This window comes from Pithys albifrons, chromosome 4, assembly GCF_047495875.1.
Source record: "Pithys albifrons albifrons isolate INPA30051 chromosome 4, PitAlb_v1, whole genome shotgun sequence".
Taxonomy (NCBI): domain Eukaryota; kingdom Metazoa; phylum Chordata; class Aves; order Passeriformes; family Thamnophilidae; genus Pithys; species Pithys albifrons.
The window spans coordinates 93,251,470-93,275,641 of NC_092461.1; the positions used below are offsets into that span (position 1 = coordinate 93,251,470).

The following is a 24,172-nucleotide window of genomic DNA, read 5'->3' on the forward strand; positions in this document are numbered from 1 at the left end:
GCCCTGCATATGTAAGGAGAGTCTTAGGGTCCTCTTGATTCCTTCTCTTTGATGTCAGTTCTTTTCGCCTCTATTTCTTTTCCTTCCTCCTGCAGTTCACCAGAAGTTGTCTGTTTCCTCTCAGCAAGAGCTACATCTTTTGCTGCAGTGGCCAAGAGTAGTGTTCTGAGCAGTCCAGGTTGGCCATGTTGCACTGTAGCAGGTTGTCTGTGCATGTCCTTCAGCATCAGCAAAGCCTCAGTAGAAGGGAGGCTTTGCTTTCTTTTTCTGGTGATCTTCCCAATTATGTGTGTGTCTCCCCTTTCTTTCTCTCACTTCCTTTTATGGAAAACAGGATTTGACTTCTGTGACTGCTTAGCTATTTTTTTTTCACTCTACCTCTGTTCCAGCCTAAATTTTCAAAGTGTTTTCCCCCTTTTTTCAGTTTTTGAAACTTAACGTTGTAATTAAAGAATCAATTTTAGCTGATGAAGCACAGTGATTTTCATTTATAAACAATAATGCAAAGCCTTAAATGCATGCAAAGCTTTTAAGCAACACTTAAGCCTCTACTTGAAGCAGTGGCAATTGCTGAAACAGGGCCAAGAAGGCAGGTGAGGGATTTCTGGGAACCATTTATTTCAATAAAAATGGAGGATTAGTACAGTCTACACACATTTTTTTCTGTAACCTCTAAAATTCTCATCCACAAAAATATACTTAACCTTACTTAAAATACTTTGAAGGGTCTGTTGAATTCAGTCCTTCAGTAAATTGGGGAATCAATTGTGAATGTAAATTACTACTATCTCATTGAAAATTCACATGATTTGTTGGATCAGGTAACTTGCAGTGAGGTGTTTGTCAAGTCTTTCTGCCCAAAGTTTAGAATTATTTTCTAGAAAGAACTCATTGTTATATGACTTGTGATGACAACTGCATTTGTTCATAAGGAGTGGTTTCTTTGGTATGGCGTATGTGAGGGTTTTATATCAAAGTGTTTTAAGTACTAGTAGAGGTGTTTGTATCATTGACCAGTCATCATGTCAATAATTTGTTGAAATTAATAGTGCCTTAAGTTAGAAAGCGTTGTTTAGCTTGGGTTCTGGTTTAAAGGCAGTAGAATACTTTCATGGATTAGGGGCTTGAAGGAATCATAGAGGCATAAATGACCTGTACTAGAGGTCTGAGGAGCACAAAGCTCCTGGTGAAAGTTGGTAGACATTGTTGCTCCTTCTGTTGAAGGAAACTGCAGAAACTGTAGTTTCAGCATTTTAGGGGTAGTTCCTGCAAGTGCATTAAGGGCAACTGACAAAAGTTGTGTGACACTGTACTTTGATTTTCCTCATTAAAGGTGAGCCATGTCTTTCCATTCTGGGCGAGGATGTCCCCGTGGTCAGGGGGGACCAGGAGCAAGAACTTCAACACAGACCTACCGCCCTCAGAACCTACGGCAGCTTCACCCACAGCAGCCCTCCGTACAGTACCAGTATGACCAGCAAACTACCACTCCAGCAACCTATTCAAACCCTCCAACCACTGGTTACATGCCTCCCAGGCCGGATTTTGTGCCCTATCCTCCTCCAGTGCCCCCTTCCACCCAAAATCCCATCAGCCAGTGTCCCATGAGGCCACCATTTCCAAACCACCAGATGAGGCAGAGCTTCCCAGTGCCTCCATGTTTCCCTCCCGCTCCTCCACCAGTGCCAAATCCAAGCAACACTCCTGTGCCAGGAACTCCTACTGGACAAAGCACCTTTCCTTACATGATGCCTCCTCCCACAGTACCGCACCCTCCTCCCCCACCAGTCATGCCACAGCAAGTCAATTACCAGCCCGTGTATTCCACGGGATACTCACAGCAATCGTTCCCACCACCTAACTTCAGCAGCTATCAGCACAACTCTGGCTCCTTTCAGAGCAGCACTGCCAACAGCAGTGGTGGCAGCAGCCATTTTCGGCACACGGGCCAGTACCAGGGAGAGAAGCCTCAAAGTGATCGGCGGTCTCCAGACAGGAGCAAGCACTATGATGAGCACCAACATCGTGAACACGGTCACATCCATGGGGACAGGCATCGTTCTGCTAACCATGGGGATCGCCGGGACCGAGGCCGGAGTCCAGACAGGAGGCGGCAGGACAGCAGTCGTCACCGGGCTGATTATGACAGAGGAAGGATATCGCCTCATCACAGAAGTTACGAGCGAAACAGGTAACTTGAGGAATTTTTGTCTGCAGGGGGAGAGATGTAATCATTATCCTGCAGTATTTATTGGCATCAATGTTCTTCCCTCACCCTTGTTTTTCCCCTCCAGCTCAGGAGGTAGCCACTACTCAGGTCTCAAAGAGCTACTGTTTAGTACAGTGGGACATTTACTGCCCCAGTCCTGCTGGCCACACTATTACTGATACAAGACAGGATGCCATTGGCCTCCTTGGCCACCTGGGCACACTGCTGACTCATGTTGAGCCAGCTGTGACCAATATCCTCATCTCCTGTTCTGCTGGGCAGCTTTCCAATCACTCTTCCCCAAGCCATTGGTTAATTTAAAGCTCCTTTTCCCCAGAAATGTATTTGGGCTGTCAAATTTTTTAGCATATGTGCAAGCTGAGCCTTGTAGGTAAGAGTCATAGTTTCAACATTGTATTTGTCCTGGTTTTTTGTGTGTACCTTAGGTGGCTGAAAGGAAGATAGGGCTTGCCTCAAACATTTGAATGACTGCTGTGCTTATAAAGCTATTGTGCATTCAGTAAGTTTTCTTTCCCTTCCTTGAGGCATTCAGAATGGTTAAAGATACAATAATCTTATCCTTTGCCATTAGTAACAGGAGAAGAGAAAGAATGGTTACAACTCCGATGGTGAGTTCATAGAATTTACTTCCGCATGGTATGAATTAACTGTTGTATTGAGATAGATAGCTTTATGACAAAGGCAGAGGAGATGGATAGGTGACTACCTTCAACAAATTTTTTCTGAATGTTGGTGTTAGGAATATCTGGGTTTTTAGCAGTCAGCATGTGGACTTCATTTTGCATAACATGATCTCAAGTTGCTTTTGTTCTCCTTTCACATGTGGAAAGTACGAAATTTTTGATTTCTCATTTAACTTATTTTTTGTACTTCCCAAGGGAGAGGGAGAGGGAGAGGGAGAGACACAGGCACCGTGACAGCAGAAGATCAGCATCACCAGACAGATCCTACAAAAAAGATTACAAGAGAGCAGGAAGGTAAGGCATGTTGATCACCAGACAGATTCTACAGAAAAGATTACAAGAGAGCAGGAGGATAAGGCATGTTGATCACCAGAAAGTTCCTACTAAAAAAGATTAAAAGAGAGCAGGAAGGTAAGGCAGGTTTTATGTGGTCTCTTGAGGATCTCTGCATTCACTAATGAGGTTTTGTGTGTGCATATGTGCCTGGTTTGAAACTCAAAAGCTGAGTGTCTGAAATTTATAACTATCTGCTTATACATTCAAATGTCAATTATCTCAGACCTTGTAGAGTTAGAAACAGGATTAATCTGTGGAGAGATACCTTCACTGCTCTGTCCTAAAGACTTCCTCTTACATCACTGTCCACTCTGTACAATACCAAAATTACTTCAAGTCATTCTGTCTTTTAGGGGATTTTCTTATATTGGTGCACCTTTCCTTCTGGATGCTGGCTAGTTGAAGTCAGTGCAACATTATAGGTTTTGTAGGCAGAGGAGATGAAAAACAAAACATAGGTAGTTTTCCTAATTCATCTTTTGAAAGCATTACTCTTGCAATACATAAGGAATATCACAAATCATGTTGTTCAAGGACAGACCACAGTGTTAGAGTAACAGAAGTACAGGTTCTGTATAATCCTACTAATAAAACCCTAATTCTTTTGTCATACTGTCTTGGTTTAGGTTTTGTGATGGAACGATGTACTAATCAGAAGCAAACTCTTTGTCATGATAAAATTATCACTGTTAAAATAATAAAGAGAATTGCTTTTGTTTGCTTTCTCCCACTAAGCCGATCTCCAAGCAGAGAGAGAAAGAGACCACGATGGGAGGAGGACAGAGAAAGGTGGTCTGAGAACCAGAGCTCCAGCAAAGAGAAAAATTATAGTGCTGTCAAAGACAAAGAATCAGAGGAAAATGCATCTGAAAAAAATGAAGAGGAAGATGAGGAATTACTTAAGCCAGTCTGGGTTCGCTGTACCCATTCTGAAAGCTATTACTCCAATGACCCTATGGATCAAGTGGTATGTTTGTGAGGACTTTAAAATTACTGTACACGGTCCTTTATTGATTATTCGATTACTTGATTAATAGGAACCCTGCAGCAGCATCATGTTTTGTGTCATTTAATTCTTCCCTCCTCCCAATCATCTCAGTCTTTTAACCCAGTTAGGGGCTTTGTTTGTTGGTGCTATTCTCTAATTTCATCAATTTCTTCTGTTTGTTAGCATTCCCATTAGTGGTATGTGGAAGAGGGATACTTATTTTTTTATCCTCCAGGAGGGAATGATTTTTTTTCCATTATACCTGTATTTGAGCAAAGATACCTGAAGCACTATATATTCCCACAACCTTGGAGAAATGTTATACTAGCAAATGAAGTAATTTCTCTGTTGGTTCACCTGGTAATGGTACCAATGTAATGGTATGTTAAAACCTTAATAGGTATTTCTGTGTTTCATTACATAGGCCTGTCTCTCCTTCCCTCTTAACTTTTCTTCGGAAATGCTGCTACGTGTTGTGTTTGTGTGCTATTTTGACACTGTGGTTTTTTTGTTTTGTTGTTCTGATTTCTTTTATTGACAGGGAGACTCTACTGTGGTAGGAACAAGCAAGCTCCGAGATCTGTATGAAAAGTTTGATGAGGAGTTAGGAAAACGACAGGCAAAGGCCAAAGCAGCCAGGCCACCATGGGAGCCACCAAAGACCAAGCTGGATGAAGATCTAGGTAGGCTGAAAAGTTGACAAAGCTCTGAAATGGAATAATCTGTAGTTAAACTGTTTTGTCAGTTATGTGTATTTAATAATGTTGGTAGATTAACCTGTGTTTTTTAAATCCCTCCTTTGTGTTGTGTATCCATGTGAGTTTTACTCTAGCTTTGACTGAAGCAGAGGTAGTTTCTTTACCCAGAAAAGCACCCTGAGCATGATCAGATAGTCCAGAGAGTGGCACATGAGAGGCTTTGAGGAGTTCTGGTCTTGTATTTCTAAAAAGTAAGCAAGATTAGTGGTGATAAACTCATAGGTCTGCTTTTTATGGCACTGAGTCTTTCTTCTGGATTGTACTTTTGTTGTGCAACTCTGCTTACTGTGATTGGACTTACGTGGAAGTATCGGTTTTCATAACTTATTTTATCTGCATTGTCATGTGCCACCCATATGGATTTTCTTGCAGTGAAATACATTTCCCAGTAGCATCAGTTATTGGGAAAATAGTGGTTAAATTAGCAGGGCAGAGATTTTTATAGCAATTTTTCTACTCAAGAGTCAGTGAAAGGTATTATTCTTGTTTTGTGAGAACTGTTAGGTGTTCTTTTCATACTTTCAGTATTTCAGTGTTTCATAGTGTACTTGTAGTCAGTTGCTGTAGTTCAAGAAATTTGTAGGCATAGTAATTTAGACACTGTTGGGCTTGCTTCTTAATTGATAGTTCATGTTTGCCAGGTGAGATGCTTCAGACTCTCATATCTCAGCTTAGTAACTCTTCAGAATTTTTGATACGTGATATTTAAAGTTGAAATACAGACATAATGACATGGTCAGATAGATGCTTATGGTGTAAAAGGATACAATCAAGATGAAATAAAAAAACCCACAGATGAAATAAAATGTGAATTCACTTTTGTGAAGGAAACAATTTTTTAAACCATTTTTTGAACTGAAAATTGCATATATTTGAATTTGTTCAAAAATCACTATCAAAGTTAACTGTAGAGGGTTTTAGGAGTTTTTTTTTATGTGGATGTATCAAGGACAAAACTGCTACATTCAACATACCTGTATAAAGCCCTCACTTCCTCAGATCTCTCCAGGAAGAAAGCTTGCTGCTCCAGGCTAAAATATGATATGCCCAAGAGCAATTTCCCTGTGGTTTTTTCCCAGTCTTTCTGGAGGACCCGAATGCTCTTTGTCTTTTCTGGTCCCCTGGGCTGATTTGATGTCTGTGCCCGCTACTCCTACAGTCATGCTTCTGTAATGTCTAGTAGTTTGTCTTGTTTTGTATTTCAGTAAATGCTGTCTCTCTTTGGACTCATGTTAGCAGTAACTGTGTATTGTAGTGATATAGCAGTACACTCCAGTGTTGCAGCCCTGATTCAGGTGGGTCTGGAGGACCACATTACAGGTTTCGTTTTCACCTTAAAAGGACATGTTTCCAGCCTCAACCAATTGGAGTCAGACCACTGCACCTGGGACGGGGTCACTTGAGGTCATATATACCTGTGTTTTTGAATAAACTTGGGATTTGCTTGAACATCACATTGGTGTGTGCAGTCTCACTAGGCCCTGGTTTGCAACACTCCAGGAACACTTTTAGATCATAAAAGGCTGATTCTAGAAGAATCTTTACCATGAGGCTGGTGAGGCACTGGAACAGGCTGCCCATAGAAATTCTGAGTGTCCCATCCCTGGCAGTGTTCAAGGCCAGCTTGGATGGGGCATTGACCAACCTGCTCTAGTGAGAGGTGTCCCTGCCTGTGGCAGAGGGGTTGAAACTAAGTGATCTTTAAGGTTCATTCCAACCCAAACCAGTCTATGACTCTATGATTTCAATATGTGAAGTCCAGAAGTTCTGCATTCATCTTTCAGAACTCCAGCTTATTCTCACAAGTCCTGTGCTCATTGTGCACCTGAAATTAAACTTAAACAGTAATCAATTGTATATTGGAGAACTTTTAAAACTTAAGTCTTTGTGTATATTTGCAGGAATACAGGTGTACACACATTTAGAGAAAACTTGATATAACACCTTATGCCAAATTGTGAATTGTGTAAAAATGCATCTTGATTTAAAAAAACCCCAGGGGAATATTTTACTAGGGATATTCTCTCATCTCACCCATTTTTTAAACTATGGAGAGTCTTGTATTCAGTAAATATGTGTATTTCAAAGCACTAACTGTAATAAATTTTCTCTTAAGTCAAAACTGAGAGATGGAAGAAATGGAAATATTGCATTTTATTCCAACAATAGTAGACTTTACTTGCATCCTGGTATACATCTTGTCTACGAAGGCATTTATTGAAGTTGGAGCTGAAATCTCCAAATGAGTGACTAAAATTACATATATAAGAAAAGGAATCACTTTAAAGCACTACAGGAGATTAGAGATATGCCAGATCAAGCTCTGGGCTTTTTGTGTGCGCTTTTTTTTCCCTAATATTAAGTCCAGACACTTACTAACATTGCTTTGACAATACCACAAAGGAGATGGTATAAGACTATACCACCAAGCCTGCCAGAGTTCAAGAAGGGTTTGGACAACATTGTCAGGCACATGATGTGATTCTTAGGATGTCCTGTGCAGGGCCAGGAGCTGAACTCTGAGGATTGTTGTTGGTCTCTTTCAGCATAGGAGATTCTGTGAAACCATCTTCTGTTCTTCCTTTTTCTTTAGCATTGCTATCCCTTCTGATACACCAGATAAATTGTTTTAGTTAATAAAGAGAAAAATATCTCTAAACAATAAGGAGGAAAACTCACAGGACTGAACTTCAATAAAATTTATTACTGGATTTACTAAGCTAGTAGTTCCAGGTTTTCTTCTTGCCTATGGTTTCCAGTATGTGTTAATGGATTTATTAGAAAGAATTGATTTTGAAAAATGAGTCTGACAATACAAGTTCTATAATAATTCTAAACATATGTGTTGTTTCAGAACTCTTAACTAGACAATATCCTGCTACAGACAGTAGCATTTTTAGGTAAAATGAAACTGGACATAAGAATTTTGCTCAGAACAAAGAGAATTAACTTGTAAATAAGAGGTTCTGTTTGCCTCATGCCAGTGACTTTATATGTGTTTCTTATTTTTTTTAACTTTATGGTTGTGTTAGCCATGGCTCTAAAAGCTCTAATATCAAGTAACTGAAATTGGTTTTCTACAACTGATCAGTGGTGCTCCTGAGTGGCCAAACAACAATCTCTCATGTGTGCAAACAGATGCACTTGTTATAGGTGGTTAATATCTGCAGTATTTGCTGTAATTTTTAATTAGAAATGCAATTGCTGTCCATCTTTTTATTAGTGTGTCATGCACAACTCTAATAACTTTCAGTATGCCACAGTTAGACATGTCATGCTAGAGAATGCATTGCTATGGAGAAGAGAGCATGTGGAAGTGTTTTTCAGCTGTATTTATTTCTTCTGTGTGAATTAGAGAGCTCCAGTGAGTCAGAGTGTGACTCTGATGATGACAGCAGCTGCTCGAGCAGTTCGGATTCAGATGTTATTGACGTCATTGCAGAAATTAAGCGTAAAAAAGCTCACCCTGATCGCCTGCATGAAGAACTGTGGTACAATGATCCAGGACAGGTACAGTCAGAAGAAAAAGTACTGTGTGTCCAAAAGTCATTCTTGCCCATATACTGAAAATTCTGCTGTGTTGTCAAACATGCTGGGTGACATCTATTTTAAAATGCTCTCTTCAGCCGCTTTCCCTTTTCTCTCTCATGTTCTTCAAAGCACTTCACTGTTGATTTCAAGAGTGTGGTTCCAGCTAATTAATCATGGGGATTATTCGGTTGGAATCATGTCTGACAGCGTTAATAAAACCTGAATTGCTAACAGTGTGCTAATGCTGTCCTCTTAGCCCTGAGATAAATGTACACAAATGAACTCTGTGATGGAGAAAAGGCAACATGTTTACATCCTTTACAAATTTTTCACCTTAAAGCTCTCGGCTCATAATGATAAATAATGTTTTAAATATGCAGTTAATGCTTCTAATTTCTTGTGTAATTGTTCTTTTGTACTTTCATGGAGATTGTAGTTCTCATTAAATGTAATTGCTGAGCTCATGAAGTGTTGTTTTGAACATTGCACAGCAGACTAGCTTTTGTTTGCAAATCTACCATCCTCATCTTTCTTACTTAAATATTTTACAATCTAGTCTTTCATTGTCAAGTGGCATCTCAGTAAGTTTATTTTTCTGGCATTTTGTGTGATGCATGAGTGCAGCATGCAACAAATCATAACATGAAGAGATACTACCATACATATTGCCACTGTGGTAATTCAAAGGTCTGTTGAATATTCTATTACAGATTCATATTTATGCTTCTAGTTTTTAAAAAAAATTGAGCATAGCTAGCTGTTTTTGTTTGTATGGAAAACAAAATTAGCAAACTGTTTAGATATTTAACTGAAAAAATTGCATAGCTCTTGGGCACACTTTAAAGTAAAGTTCTACACAGAATATTAGCTAAAAAAAAAAGTGAAATATCTGCAGAATGAATAGATTTGGGAGTGTTTGGTAAAGAAGTTTCCTGCTGAAAAACTCTTTGCCAAAAACTTTATTGAGACTACCTCTTCATCTGTCTTGAAAGGGCTGAAATAGTATCATGGTGAGCTTTTCAGTGCTCTATTACTTCTGAGTAGATTTTATTTGAAAACATTTGAAGTTTTCATAAGTATTTATCTGGTATGCCAAAATGCCTTCTAGCTGCCACCAAATAAAACAGGTATGATTGCCGTGCACACTTTTGCAAGTACTCTGTCTGACACAGAGCTAGATTTGTGGGATGGATCTTCACAGCCCTTCAGTCTGAGAAGTTTGTTTGTCAGTTTTGGTAATCTCCAGCAGTGCTGATAGTTGCCAGAAAATAAATTGTTAAATCCAGTGCCACCACAGTGGCCTTTGCCTTACAAGTGTTATCTGCTTGGTTTTGTTTCCTTGTTGGTCAGAAAAAGAAGGCACTGCCTAATGTAAATTTGTGATCTTTCATCATGATTTTATCGTGTCTTCATGATTGCTCTTCTGTGTTTTTTCCATAAGCAGTGTCATGAGGTACAAGATAGATACCTATCTGACTTGCTTCTCAAGTCCTGGGCTTCATAAGTACTTCACATCTCTCTCAGTTTTGGTCTGTGCATTTGACATAACAGAGGCACTAGAAGTGCTGAACAATTTCAAGGATTAAGGATGAGATTTGTGAAAATAAATGATTATTTAAATAGCCTCTGTAGGCACTTAGTTTTGGAGGACTCATGAGCAATTAGCTGTTGACTGCATTTTTAACTCTCTTCTCTTTTGTGGCTGTATAAGCCAGTGGGGAAATATGCTTCTACCTCTAAGCATAATTCAATTTCTTTGAGCCTGTACTTTCCTCGAGGGTCTGAGTATGGGAAAAAATGTGTGAACATGAACAGCAAGCTCTCATGTCATTCCATTAAGACTGCATGACTTAAGTTGTCAAAGGAGTAGAAGTGCCCTGCTTCTTACGTTTCTTTGCACATACCAGTCTTAAGAAACTAAAAAGTGAGGTGAACATTCAGAGAATTGCCATCAGAACGTACAAGTTTCGTCCTTATTTTGACTGCCTAAAGCTAACATTAACAGCAGTTTGGTGGTTCTGGTTTCTTGTGGCATCTTCACATTATATGGATTGTGTGATGATGCTATTTAGCCCCACCGTGGGTGCTATTTATATTTTCTGACCTCTTGTAAAAACATGAAAAGTTCTGCTGGTTTTTTTGTATTGCATTGCAAGGTTATTGCTTTTTTTTTTCCAAATTGAAAAACAGTTCAAGTTTTTAGTTTGAAACTTCGATTAAAACCTGGGGTTGGGATCTTAATTTGTTCCTCTGGTTTGGTTCTGGGCTTCTTTTGTTGTGTTTCTGCAACAAGCATAGTGTTAAGAGCAGAAAGCTTTAGTGTGTTGCAGTAACTGATAATCTGCATTGATCTTGGTCATGAAAGCAGAAAAGAAGACACTCGCTTTGTAGTGTGTGCACTGGCGCTTTGTGGTAAACTACTTCATGCACCCATAAAGAATACTGAAGTGGTATTTTTCCTTCCTTTATCTTTTTTACTGATCTATTCACAGGATGGATTTGAAGTGTTCTCATTAGTTATTTAAAATACCAAGTGAAATCCTCAAATGATCTGCTTTCAGTGTTTGAAGTGATATCCTTGTCCTGTGGCAGAGGGGTTAGTCAGGAATGAGTTTTGAGTCAGTGAATGCAGAGTAAGTGTTTGAATGTGGAGATTTCAGCATGTAAATACTGGCACATGCATGTGTAGGACCTGAATTTCATTTTAGGCAAACAATGGGCTGTTTGTATGTATAAGAAATCGAAAAGATGTATATGTTTGCATAGAGGTAGAATTCTCCTGAGAGTCTTGGTTTCCATTTTGTACTTCTGAAATAATGATAAAGTTCTAATACTGTTGTGCAGTTTTCTCACATTAGTCTGTACTGTTTTCAGTTTTATTGGCTTAAGAACATCCACTTAATCTAAGCATGACAGGCTTTTAGAAGCATCAGCACTCCAGGCATTAAAACCAACATACTTTCCCAAAACCACTTTTCAATAAAAACAGAATCCTATTTTGGTTTTGACAGATGAATGATGGACCTTTGTGCAAGTGCAGTGCTAAAGCTCGACGAACGGGAATAAGACATGGCATTTATCCTGGAGAAGAGGTATTAGTAATTCTAAGATTTGCAATTGTGAATACAAACTTTCTGCTGTAAATTCCTACTTGGGTTGATTAGAGGTTTTTTCCCCATGATTTACAGGCTAAGTAAAAAACTCCTGTGCAACTTTAAATCGTTTTGTTATATAACCTCATATTTAAGGTGCAAAACTGGTAATGAAATCCACCTGAAGACCTTGGAATACTTTTACCTGTGTTTGTTTAGTTCTAGGTTTGTTTGGGGTTTTTTTAAGTTTCTGAAGCTCAGTTGTGTTAATGGAAAAGATCTTGTAATCAAAGTTGTACTATCTTTAGATGGATGACTATTGTGAAGGACCTGCTTTGTGAAGTGAATACTTAAAAAGGAAAACTAAATAGTAATTCTGCTGTTTAAAGGAGCAGAAAGCTTGTCAGGAGATGTTCTTTCCTTAGCATATAGACTGTACAATTTATCTTTTTCTTTAAGGATTTATTTTTCAACAGACCTTCTTACATATATTTACTGAAACAAACCTTTATTTCTCTGCAGCTAAGAAGTTACACATGTTTCTGTGAATTTAACAAGTTCAGAAAAATGGCTTTAGTCTGAAGCTTACTAGAAATCACTCCAGTTCAGGATCAATTCCTCAACATGTAATCTCTAGTGTTTTTCTTTCACAGAAGGAGAGATAAAACTTAGGTAAAGATAAAACTTGTTGCATGAAGGCAGCTGCTCCTTGGAGCAAGTCCATCTGGGAATCTGATGTTTCAGATGATCTCCTAGTTTATACTGGTTTTTACAGTCCTGTAGACAAAACTGCCTAGCTTTAAACTAACTGGTATGTAACTGTCTTGTCACAGCAGTGAGAAGGCTGATTTGGGGGTTGAATAGCCTGTGTAATCAGCCTGCTTACTGGATAGTTTTCCAAAGTGTCCAGAGCAGTGTAGTGGTGTAGCTATCTCCCCATTGCCATCAGACCAACTTTTGCAATGCTGTTTAGAGTAGTACTCTGCTCACTGCAGTGATTTTTACTTTTTGGTTTCTTTCCCATGGAGACAGATGTGTTTTGAACAGCCTGATGTCAGCCTCTGTACTGCAGCAAATTGGATGTATTGCATATGAAAAATAATTTTTCTCTGACTGTTGAGGAGTTTGAGGTGTTTACACAGAACTGCTTCAGAAAAAGGAAGGAAACATGAATCCACAGTGTCTCGTGTTGCACCACAGTGCATGGAGAGCTGACTGCCTTTGGACCTCACAGTCAGGCATTACAACCTGGGAGACAGAGTGGGGTTACCAGAGCTGCCTTTGTGGTGGTAGACTAGTTCCTTCTCTTCAGGTCTCAGATTTGCCCCAAGCAGATGAGCTGATAACTGTCTGTTTTGATAACGTACCTTGAGACCTTATCATGTGAGGTCCAGGTTCCTCTTTGTAAGCTTTTAAAAATACATTTCCTGAAATAAATTTGTATAGAAGAGGAAATCAGTCTGTAAACAACTAACTGTGGTGTCTAAAATTGGAGAGTCAAATGGAAAATGAAAAAAATACAACAATGCGTTTCACCTTTTTTTCTTTTGAATAGCACTAAAATTATTTCTGAAAGAGAAAGTGTGGCTAAGGGCCACACTTTCCCTCTTCCCAGAATGCTTAATTATGACTACCTGCTTTTATTTAATTTTTCCTAATGCATATTTCATGGCTATTAGAAATGCTTTATTCTCTCTTTTAATCTAAATTTGCCTTGACTGTACACATAGTTCTGCTTATCTCTTTCTTTAAGCCCATCAAACCATGTCGCCCCATGACCAACAATGCTGGAAGACTTTACCACTATCGAATTACTGTGTCGCCTCCCACGAACTTCTTAGTAAGTACTTCATAAATAATTCTAACTACAACTCAAATTTTGTTTACAGTGACAAATACACTAAACTTGCTTACTCTGTGGTGATTTTGTTTGCTTTTTTAAGACAGACAGACCTACTGTTATTGAATATGATGACCATGAGTATATCTTTGAAGGGTTCTCAATGTTTGCACATGCCCCACTAACAAACGTAAGTATGTTCATTGCTACATTTTGGGGTTTGTTTAGAAGGTATGCTATTTCTTCCCTGAAGCAGAACTCTAAAGCAATAATACATGTATGTTAAACATCTTACCAGCATTGGGTAAATAACAGGGGAAAGACATTTGTGCTGATGAGTCTCAGGTTTTGTCTCAACTAATTGTGGTAACCAGCATCTTCAAATTGTGACTGAGGCTGTGGTGTTCATCAAAGTAATGTTTTTATGTGTCTCACAGTTTGGAAGTGAATTAAACCATAGAATAGCTTGTTAAAACTGCTAATTGGATTTAAATTGAATGAGTAGGTTTGTTAAGTTGTCAAAGTTTAAAAAACTACCAAGAGCAAAACAGGTTTTCCCTTTAAGTGACAAATGAGCCTTTTCAGAGATCCACTCTTTAAAGCTTACCTGGATGTATCCAACTTTCTAACTGCTGTTCAGTTTCTTCAGGAACTAAGCAAATTATGATTTTTAGTAAAACTGTACATATTTACAAGTGTTTATGTTTTGAAAAAAATTTATTACAAGAAAAGGATATGATTGGTACCTAACTGCACTGCCTTTCCAATATAAGCTAAGTCAGCCAAATCTGAACAGAAAATATGCAAATACTTAATTTCTGTACACTTGAAAATTTTTTGATATCTTGATTATTTTCAGGTTTTCTCAAAAAATCAGTGTGTGCTGGTTTCCATGGTTTTTATACCTATTACTAGCTACACCACCAGTGCCAAAACCCAGTATAAGAATGGTTATCAATACCAGGACCAGGATCTAACAATACAAGACTGAGTTGTAAAAATACTGAAACTGGAGGCACTAAGAAGAAATTACTTTCTCCTCAACAGTTTGCTTACCATAATGTATGTAAGAACACTTGACTTTTGGTGGGCAGAGGAAGGGACAAGAAATCAGGAGGAGAGTTGAGTTCAGCCTCTGGCTTGGCAGTGTGGAAGCACTGCTGCCCAGTAGTATTAACTCAGCATTGGGGTTCAAGGCAGATTTGTCTCAAGACTATACATTTTCACTTCACAAATGAGTTAAAAGGAGCAGTTTGTTTACTCACATTAAAGGAATAAATAGACCACCTTATATTTACAATTTTTGTGCCTACTGTGTGACAAGAAAGCAGAGAGTTAAGCAAATCTCTAATATACAGAGAACAAGGAAAGCTCTTTTTGTCTAATATGAGTAATTAGTGAAGACATTGAGCTTGCTCTTACTATATAGTGCATGGGTGTATTCCAAATAGGGGAAGTTATCAGCTGCAAATGATTACTTTTTTTACAGATTTGAACACAAAGCAGCACTGTGGTGTCACTTCCTGTTACTATAAGGTATAAAGCTTTTTGGAAGGAGTTTCTTGCTGCCATGAGATGATTTTTGGCAACATCAAACCTGCAGTTTGAGGGACATTTTGGAACATTATTGATAAAAAGGAGGTAGCAAAGAATAGCAAAAATAGAGATCTGAACACCAACACCTTTGCATGAACCAAACTTCTGTACTTTGAAGTTTTAGCTTTGCACACTGTTTTAACTCTTACTACTGTTATTACTGAGTAATAATTAAGGAGTACTTATAATTGAGCTCAAGAATTAGGGAAAATGGTTACTTCAGTCATAAGAGAAATTATAATTTTCTTAATATAAATAACAAACCAATTTTACAGTACCTACCACATGTTTCTTTGCTATATATTTGCTTGTGTACATGGACCTCTAATTCATGAAGATCTTAGTCATGGTCACTTCTCTGAAGTATTCAATTATTAGTTGAAATTACATTTCAGAATGTAAATAAACAGTCCCTGTATTTTTTTAAGCCCCAGTGATTTAACTGTGGCAGGTTTTCATCTGCTCAGATTCTTATAATACTGTGTCAAATGGTAAGAAAAGCGATTTTTGTTTGGTTGTTTAGTTCATCTTCTTAATTTATCATGCAGATATTAACAGATTTCTGTAGACAAAATAGTCAAACACTTGACAATGGGCTGTAAGAAGATGCAAGCAGAATATTGCAGCTCTGCCATGTACATGATTTCAGTGCAACTCCAGCACTGTTCAGATATTTGTGTGCTTGTCAATGTAAAACAGCCTTGAGTTGCTTCACTTTCATAGATCACTGAATTGTACCAAGATTCTTTTATTCTTTTCAGGCCAGTGAATAGTAAAATTTGGTAAGAGCTGTACATGTGTAGGGAGAGGATCAGGCATTGTTGTGGTCTTTTGGAAATGTAACTTCCTTTCTCTGAAAATCGCGTTTTAAAAAAGTGGAACACCTTCAGCATTCTATGGACCACAAAGAAACGTTCTTCATAGGTGAAAAAAAGGAATTAGATGTTTTTCTTTCTAGTTAGTTGAGTTAACTTCTGAGCATATTTATTGGATGAAATTAGTATAAACCTATAAATTTATTGTGAAGTTCTTACATTTTTTGACTTAAAACTGAGTTTTAAGACAGTATAGCTAACAGAATTGTCAGTGTCCTAATACCACCTTACTTTCAGACCATTGTACCAGTCTGACATGCTGTGTCACCGACAACAAATTCACTTCCAAATATACAAGTGAGAAGATACAGGTTTACTGAGGTTTATAGGTTTACTTTTTCTTCTGTAGTAAATTTCATCTCCAGTAGATGGCAATATTTAACCTTCCTTTACCATCCCTCCTGTCAGCGTTGTGTTATCACCGAGGTGGAGGTTAGAACCAATACTTCCTCTGCACATGCTTTTGTCCCATTTGCATGATCCCCCAGTGCAGATGTTTTAATAAGTGCCCTTTTCAGTAGACAGTAATACCTTTACATAAATTTGTGTTAACTATATATTTGATGCTGTGAAGTTTTTCATACTGAATTTCTGTTTTTCCTTCTAGATTCCTCTGTGTAAAGTAATCAGATTTAACATTGACTATACTATTCATTTCATTGAGGAGATGATGCCTGAGGTAAGAAGGATAATTAGTCTAAAAGTCAGAGTGGGTTAAGAGTTGTTGATATACTTAATAGATTAAACTGTTCAGTATCCCGTCTTGTAAAGACTCTAAGAGACTGGCTGTGTTCTCAACCAATGACTGAAGAGGAACTTGAACTCACAGGCACTAGCATAAATCCATCTACCTAGGCTATCATATATTAAAATCAAATGGTAAGAAATGCTTGTATCCATAGGTTCCTTTCATTTTAAGTTATATACAGTATATATCAGGTCCTCTTATCTGTAAGCTGAGTTAGGCATTACCCTTCTCTTACAGATGACAAAAATTAGTCATATGGAGGTACCTGTTTGCTAGGACCACATAAGTCAATGGCAGAGCTGAAACTTCATCCTAAGTTTCAAACTCTGAAGATTGCTTATCAGTACTTAATATAAGCTGTTGCCAAAACAAATTTCCTGTGGATACAAACAAAGCACATTCAGTTCATAATCTGTTTGTGGTGGGGTTTTTTATTACAAACTAATCCCCGGTGAAGCCAGTTTGTGAAGTAAATTGCTTCAGTGGAACAGCGTGTGAAGGTGCAGAAACACCCCTGCATATTAACTACAAAGATAGGATCAGTGTTTAATTTAGTCACATATATTTACATTTTTCTTTCTAGTTATCTCTTTTTTGTTGCTTAGCGGCATCTAAATATATGCAACAGCTTTGAAATTCCTCAGAAAGATTAATGTGATCAAAGCAATTCATTTTTTTTAGTGAATCTGCTGTTGTCTGCAAATCTTGATCAGAAACAACAAATGGCCACCAGGCAAAATAGGGAAGTGATAATTTTGGGGGACTTCTGGTTAAATGGTTACAGCATTATTTGCAGACCATCTTTCCTGGTGATTTCTTGTGAAACAGATTTTGGTGTTAGGTTTAGAATTTATGGCTGATATCATAAATACACAATTTATATTAACCTGGCCTAACCTGGCCTGACTTTGTTCAGGAAGGTTTATAGGTTCCTTCATTGAAGGAGCCACTTCCTCACCTGATGAATTTTTTTTCCCCCCTTTTGTCTTTTTTGCTCCTCTTCTGTTGGCTGTTGAGGTCATAATCGTCAATTTGTCTTGGACAGGTAGGTTGCTATAGAGTTGATAATGATACCACAGATGGTGGTTTATAAAATTTTAATATGAGCGTGTAGGAAGAAGTGAGTTATGAAAAAGATAGTTCTCAGAAATATGTCATCTGCTTAGCTTGCTCGGATGGAAAAGGTTTTAGTGCTTGGCACGTTATTGCAGGTTCATAACTTTGGCCTAAAGTGTTGATTTGAACATTAAATAGAGTCTTCAATACCATTCTTTTTTGACAATGTTTTTTGAAGAGACCACCGTGCTGTGTTACAGTAGATGATCACAGAGATATCAATACTGTTTCCAAAACCCAGAATCTAATGGTTGGCAGATGTGAAAACACTGATTTTTTTCATTGGTCTATTTAACTGTACCTGAGTGGCATTTTTTGTATTACAGTATTATATAATTTTGGTTTATTTTTTGTCTTCCCAGAATTTTTGTGTGAGAGGTCTTGAACTATTCTCTTCGTATCTATTCAAAGATATTTTGGAGCTGTATGACTGGAATCTTAAAGGTAATTTTGCTTTTAAAGGCAAATAGAGCTAAATAGCAATGTAAATGCCTTTTTTTATATGAGAGAGACAAACTTCTGCTTTATTCTTCAAGAAGATGCAATATATTGGAGTTCAATAGTGTGAGCTCTGTAGCAATGAAAATGCACAAACTTGGCTCTGTATTCTCACAGATAAACTAGACTTCTGCTTTAATCCAAAACTGTTGTTTTAAATCAAACAGTAAATATTACTGTACATTTAATATTTCAGAGTATCATGTGTGTGGTATTTTGAAATCCAAGGTATCAAGTAAACTATTCCCTTTTTTTCACAAGCTAAAAAACAAGTTACACATACAGTATTTCTCTACAGTCAACTTACATAGCAGTGTTGTACAGACAACTGTGGAAGGATAACCTATCATTATAGCTGAATGTTTTTGACTTGACAATGAAAATACTTTTTTCTGTGAAGACTGCAACAAAGGATAATATCAGGGATGATACTTCCCATGGTCTAAAAGAAAAATAAGTGTATCAAAGGAATTATATTTCAGTAACTGTAGGTCTTGGTGTCTTGACTTTGTCTATGGAGATGCACTCTGCGCTTTCTGCAGTTAAACAGAGGAGCACACAGGTTTAATATATTTTGTGTAGCCTTTGGTTTGATACTAAATATATTCTAATATCAGTGTTGTCTTTTGTATCACTGCTTCTGATTGTTCTTTCTTTTTTAGCACCAAGTACTTACTGGTTTAGTTGTTATTTTCTTGTGAAGTTTTATATGATGAATAGGAAATGAAAAAACCCCACAAAGCAGTACCATGGAAATTTCCTTGTTATCTTTGTTATTGTAAACAAAGAACACCCCACTAAGAGGAAGGAGCTAATAAACCAGTGTTTATGTCTGTAAGGCTTAAGTGAAGTAATTAATTAATTATATAAGCCAATCTTTTTGTTTAAACTGTTTTATTTAAAAGTACTGGAGGTTTTTCTTAGGTTCTTTGTATTCTGAAATTATTGTAGATTTCTTTTAAATTGTCCCTATGAAAACTTTCCCTACAAGTTGCCTCTCTGTTCCTCTCTGCTTTGCATTTTGTTACTTTCAGAATTGAAACTTAGGCCCTATCAAGTGTAATCACCATTCATTGATTTCATCTGTGGCAAAGTTGCCCATTTTTTTCTTTTGCAAATATGTTCTTGTTCATAAATTTTCTGTATTTTTTCATATTTAAGGTCCTTCACTTGAAAATGATTCTGTTTCCTGTCCCAGATATCACTTCATGCCACGGTTTGTGAGATTTCTTCCAGGTAATGTTTGTATTATATAGCTGTATGGAAATTAGATTTAAAAACCTTTTAAAAGCCTCAAAAAATAACCCAACCCCACAGGAAAAAAACTCGACAAAAAAACCCCTTATTGTAAGTCAAATGGTTCAGTCAGTGCAGAGATCTGGTGCTTCTGCCGGAAGTCTTTGCTGCAATAGTCTTGGGCACATGGTGTGACTTGTGGGGATGCTCCTGTGCAGGGCTGGGAGTTGAACTCAATGGCTTTTGTGGCTCCCTTCCAATTCAGCATATTCCATGATTCTGTGCTTGCTGGAAGTGTGGATGGTTTACTCAGAACTGGAATTCACATGGGCAGTCTTAAGTCTCGCTTCCAGCTTTTTCTTCTGTAGTCATCTTAGACAGTGCTTGGTCATCCTTGTCCTGCTCCACAGCGGAGCTGTGGCATTTGAGGAGTGCTGGTATCTAATCTTGCGTATTTCGTGGCCTCTTCCCTGTTCAGGGTGTTCTTTGGGGTGTGATTATATTAAAATTCTTGATGTGCAGTTTTGAGGGTCAGCCTGATTGACACCCCGAGCATGTTTTTTTGACTGTTTTTTAATACAAGCTTAGACCTTGTAGCAAACTGTGAAAGACAAAAGTGACCATTCCAGTGCAATTCAACCCCAGCCTGCCAGCCAAGGACAAGCTTCACTGTGGAGCATTAAGCACATTTTGAGTGAACAGCTTTCGTAGGCATTTAACACGTCGTAAGATACTGGGACAGACTTTCAGTTGATGTAAATGTCATGGCTGTATTGAAAATTTATCCTCCTGCAATCCTGCCAGTGATAGCTCTAGAAGGGTTGTGTGGACAGAAGGATGTGCTTCAACTGCTGGACTGAGGGTGCAGATGAAACATGGAACAATATTCATCAAGAGGGCTGTGGCCTGGAGGTGCTTTCAGCTGTGGGCTTTTTAACTTAGTTGTCGTATTAACTATAGCTGGAGTAAAATGAGGTTTGGCTCGTTACTGTGGAGAGTACTGATGGTTAGATGACTGTATTTCTAATTGTTGTTCCTTCCTGGATACACAGCACTGTTCAATCAGAAGCAGACCTCTGAGACTTGATAGCAAACATTGATTTGGTTTTGCTGAAGCAATTTACAAAATAAGCTATCAAGCCACATGTGGCTGATGAACTTGACCTTATCACAAAATGAGAGTAAGTTTGACCTGCCTGGTTTGTGTAGCTTGAGGGTGTTTTCCTGTTTGGGGTTTCTATATTCTGATTTTTCTTTTCCTATTTTAGTTTAGAAGTCAGCTTTTTCTGTGCTGTTGAATTGTTTACTGATAGGGAGACTTAAGTCTCTGTAACATGGATTCCTGTGTGCTGCTTCTTCTCTAAGGTTTACAATCTTCTCTTTTTAAAAAGGTCTTCTTCCTGTTATTTCTCTGTACATAGTTGCATTTTAGCATCTTTTTGACAGGTATTTTTTAATCAAGTTTCTATTTTTTACTGATTATTTTTTGAGATATCCTTCGAGATTTTTAATTTTCAGAGAGTGGGAATCTATTTCCTTCAGGTATGTTTGGAGAACACAGCTTACATCTAAATCAAAGAAGATGGTGATGCTTCACATCTCCACACATCCATAAACTGTCTCTTTAAAGATAGAAATTAATTGCTGATTTCCTATGCCCTGTACCTGCCTGCCTGCCTTCCTGCCTGCCTTCCTGCCTGCCTTCCTGCCTGCCTTCCTGCCTGCCTGCCTGCCTGCCTGCCTGCCTGCCTTCCTGCCTGCCTTCCTGCCTGCCTGCCTTCCTGCCTGCCTGCCTGCCTTCCTGCCTGCATGCCTGTCTTCCTGTTTGCCTTCCTTCCTGTTTGCCTTCCTTCCTGTTTGCCTTCCTTCCTGTTTGCCTTCCTTCCTGCCTTCCTGCCCTCCTGCAGCCCTCCTGTCTGCCTTCCTGCCCGCCTGCCTGCCTTCCCGCTTGCCTGCTTTCCTCTCTCCTTCCCTCCCTTCCTGGGCTACCTCTTGCATAATAGCATAATCTAGTTGTTGACAAAGAAAAACAGGTCTGGTAAATGGAGTCCCGCTTTAATTTGAAGGAAAACTGTCCCTGTAGCTATTTAGAAGTATTTTATATTTCCAGAGAGGCTTGGGGTATATTTTCCCCATTTAAGAGTCCCTCTTGGAGTTTAAGTGAGCTAATTGGTCTAAGAGGCCAGGTTGCACCATTCCCTTTCATCTTTTCTGTATGATAGTGCTGTAATCACAGCTGAAGTAAGTGAAGTGCTTTCTCCCTCGCATGTCTTGTAGAGGACTTCATCTTACACAGCGCAGCTGTTATGCAGCAGTTCTGGGAGGCTCTTCCCGTGTGCCTGGGATCACATTCCATGTGCTGTGGCATCATTCCCCACATTGCTCTAAGTCTTCCCCATAACTTTTTTGTGGGTGTAGTAATAGAGAGAATATACTCAGTGGTGGGACCAGATTGTTTCTGCTCCCTGGGGAAGGGAAATCAATGTTCATACTCTCTGTGAATGCAACTTGAAGATTCTTCCATACAGATTAACATCTCCCTTATTGAAGAAGGGAGTCAGAGAGATGTATGTCAAGATTAAAGCATTTTAGTAACATGTAATAACTTTTTACATGTAGGAGTGGACATGTGGAATTTGAATCGTCAGTGTCTTCTGAGTGGTGATCTGTCAGGACCATCACTTGTCTTTCCTCTTTGCATATTCACATCTGTAGCTGGCACCCTGAAGCCAATCAGATTATACTGTCTTGTTACAAGCAGCCTTTGCTGTGCATTTTTCCTGGGGTCTCAGAAGTATTTAGCAATTTTCACATGCCCTTGATTCGTTTAGTGACAGGAGACAGCAGGAGGCTCTTTAGTCTTCATTACTGCAGTTGCAGCACACGAGCACTACAGATGAGTTTAAAGTTCAGGGATAGCTTTCTACATTCATCCAGAAGTATCCCATAAAATTTTGAGTGTTCTTTAAAAAAGCTGCACAATGCCTAAAGGCTTTTTAACTACTGTTATAAAAAGAATGATAAAATTATGAAAAGGAAGATATAACTGGACAATGGAACTGATTGTTCTGCCTACTCATTTTAAAGTTTTTTCAGGCAAGTTTGAAACTTCAGCATTACAGTACTATAAAACTATTACTTTCACTACTATTACCATTACTACTTTTGTTTAGCAAAGTGTTTATGCATGTGCAGTATTCATCAATAAAACATTTGCCTTCATATTTGTCAAATCACTTAAGCATTTTGCATTTTATTTTGCTCATACAAACAGCTTGTGTTCTGCATAGTGTCTTATGCTCATGCTTTTGGAGTGGTTCTCTGAAATGTGTTTTATATATTTATGGTTTTTAAGATGGAGGAAAAGAAGTACTGTCAATGCATCAGATTCTTCTCTACTTGTTACGATGCAGTAAAGCTCTGGTGCCTGAAGAGGAGATTGCCAATATGCTTCAGTGGGAAGAACTGGAATGGCAGAAATATGCAGAAGAATGCAAAGGGATGATTGTTACCAGCCCTGGCATGGTAAAGCAAATAATTGTAGTTTATGAGCAATCTCATGACATGCACATGTTTTGTTTCAGAGAGTTTATTACAGGCTAAATTGAAAAGGGAAAAGGTGACCAGTGGCAGTTGCAGATTGCTATAGAAACATTTATTGACTTATTCCAACCCTGGGAAGAATTGTACCCTCTGCCGCTTTACTGACGGGTGAATTTCCAGGGGGACACTGTTTCAATGTGCATGTTAAAAGGAATGGCTATGTTTTATGTGTGTAAAACTTGCCTATTCTCTCAGTCTCTATGTGCATGATTTCATTCTCTTTTCCCTGACACAGGACCAGAAGTAGTAACTACTTGCTATTTACTTTCTTCTTTCTTTTTTGCCCCCCTATTGACAGCTCTATTTAATGGTTGCTATTCAAATAATGCCCTGAATATGGAAAAAATGTCTTCTGCCTTTATATTTTTTTCCACATTGTTTCTGTGTTTCTCTCACTCATACTGAAGAATTTTGTGTACACTAATTAATGTATGTATTAATTTTCAGTGCCTAATTTGAAACCCCTATGGCCTTATTATTTTTGGAACAATTAGTATTTTAAAGCATGATTTCTGAACACAGCTCCTTTCAACTCTGGTATTAATGTGAATTCAGCCAATTCTTCTGACTTTCACTGTTAAGAAATGTGGGTCACAAGAACAGATGAATGTCCTGCATTCATGACCCATGAAATGCAGGGTTCTGTTTGTGTAGTTTGGTCAGTATGGCAAAGTGGGGTCTCAGTAGTAGAGATGTGTTTTGGACCTGATATTTGAGACTGCTGTGCACCTTTCTCAGTTGTGGTATCTTTATTTTTCTGACTTCATTTTCCTCCTTTGCTCATAGTTCAGCTTTTTAGTTTCTGAAGAAAAGGTGTGACTTGGTATCATGCCTAAAGAGAAACTTAAGTTCGTCAGCTGAAAAACATGTCCCCAAACTGCAGCCAGGGCAACCTGCTAAACATTTTTTTCCAGTTCATATTTTTAAGTATGGCAGCATTACATTTAGTAAACTACTCTATAATCTAACAGTAATTTGGGCAGGATAATTTTTTCCTTGATTTCACTCTGAGTGCTTTTGTTCAGGCTAAAACTTTCTAAAA

At 38.3% G+C, this 24,172-nt stretch overlaps 1 protein-coding gene across 1 annotated transcript in view; it reads left to right on the top strand.

Moving 5' to 3' along the window:
- DROSHA (drosha ribonuclease III) overlaps nucleotides 1-24,172 on the top strand; it is a 78,319-nt gene that overhangs the window by 1,726 nt on the left and 52,421 nt on the right. The window contains exons 2-13 of the mRNA XM_071555007.1: nucleotides 1,334-2,191; nucleotides 3,109-3,207; nucleotides 3,985-4,216; nucleotides 4,779-4,920; nucleotides 8,351-8,505; nucleotides 11,538-11,618; nucleotides 13,372-13,458; nucleotides 13,562-13,648; nucleotides 16,537-16,608; nucleotides 18,156-18,237; nucleotides 19,453-19,527; nucleotides 22,883-23,052. Of these exons, the coding sequence (XP_071411108.1) occupies nucleotides 1,341-2,191; nucleotides 3,109-3,207; nucleotides 3,985-4,216; nucleotides 4,779-4,920; nucleotides 8,351-8,505; nucleotides 11,538-11,618; nucleotides 13,372-13,458; nucleotides 13,562-13,648; nucleotides 16,537-16,608; nucleotides 18,156-18,237; nucleotides 19,453-19,527; nucleotides 22,883-23,052 (2,133 nt within the window). The 5' untranslated portion in view covers nucleotides 1,334-1,340. The remainder of the gene's footprint in view (nucleotides 1-1,333; nucleotides 2,192-3,108; nucleotides 3,208-3,984; nucleotides 4,217-4,778; nucleotides 4,921-8,350; nucleotides 8,506-11,537; nucleotides 11,619-13,371; nucleotides 13,459-13,561; nucleotides 13,649-16,536; nucleotides 16,609-18,155; nucleotides 18,238-19,452; nucleotides 19,528-22,882; nucleotides 23,053-24,172) is intronic.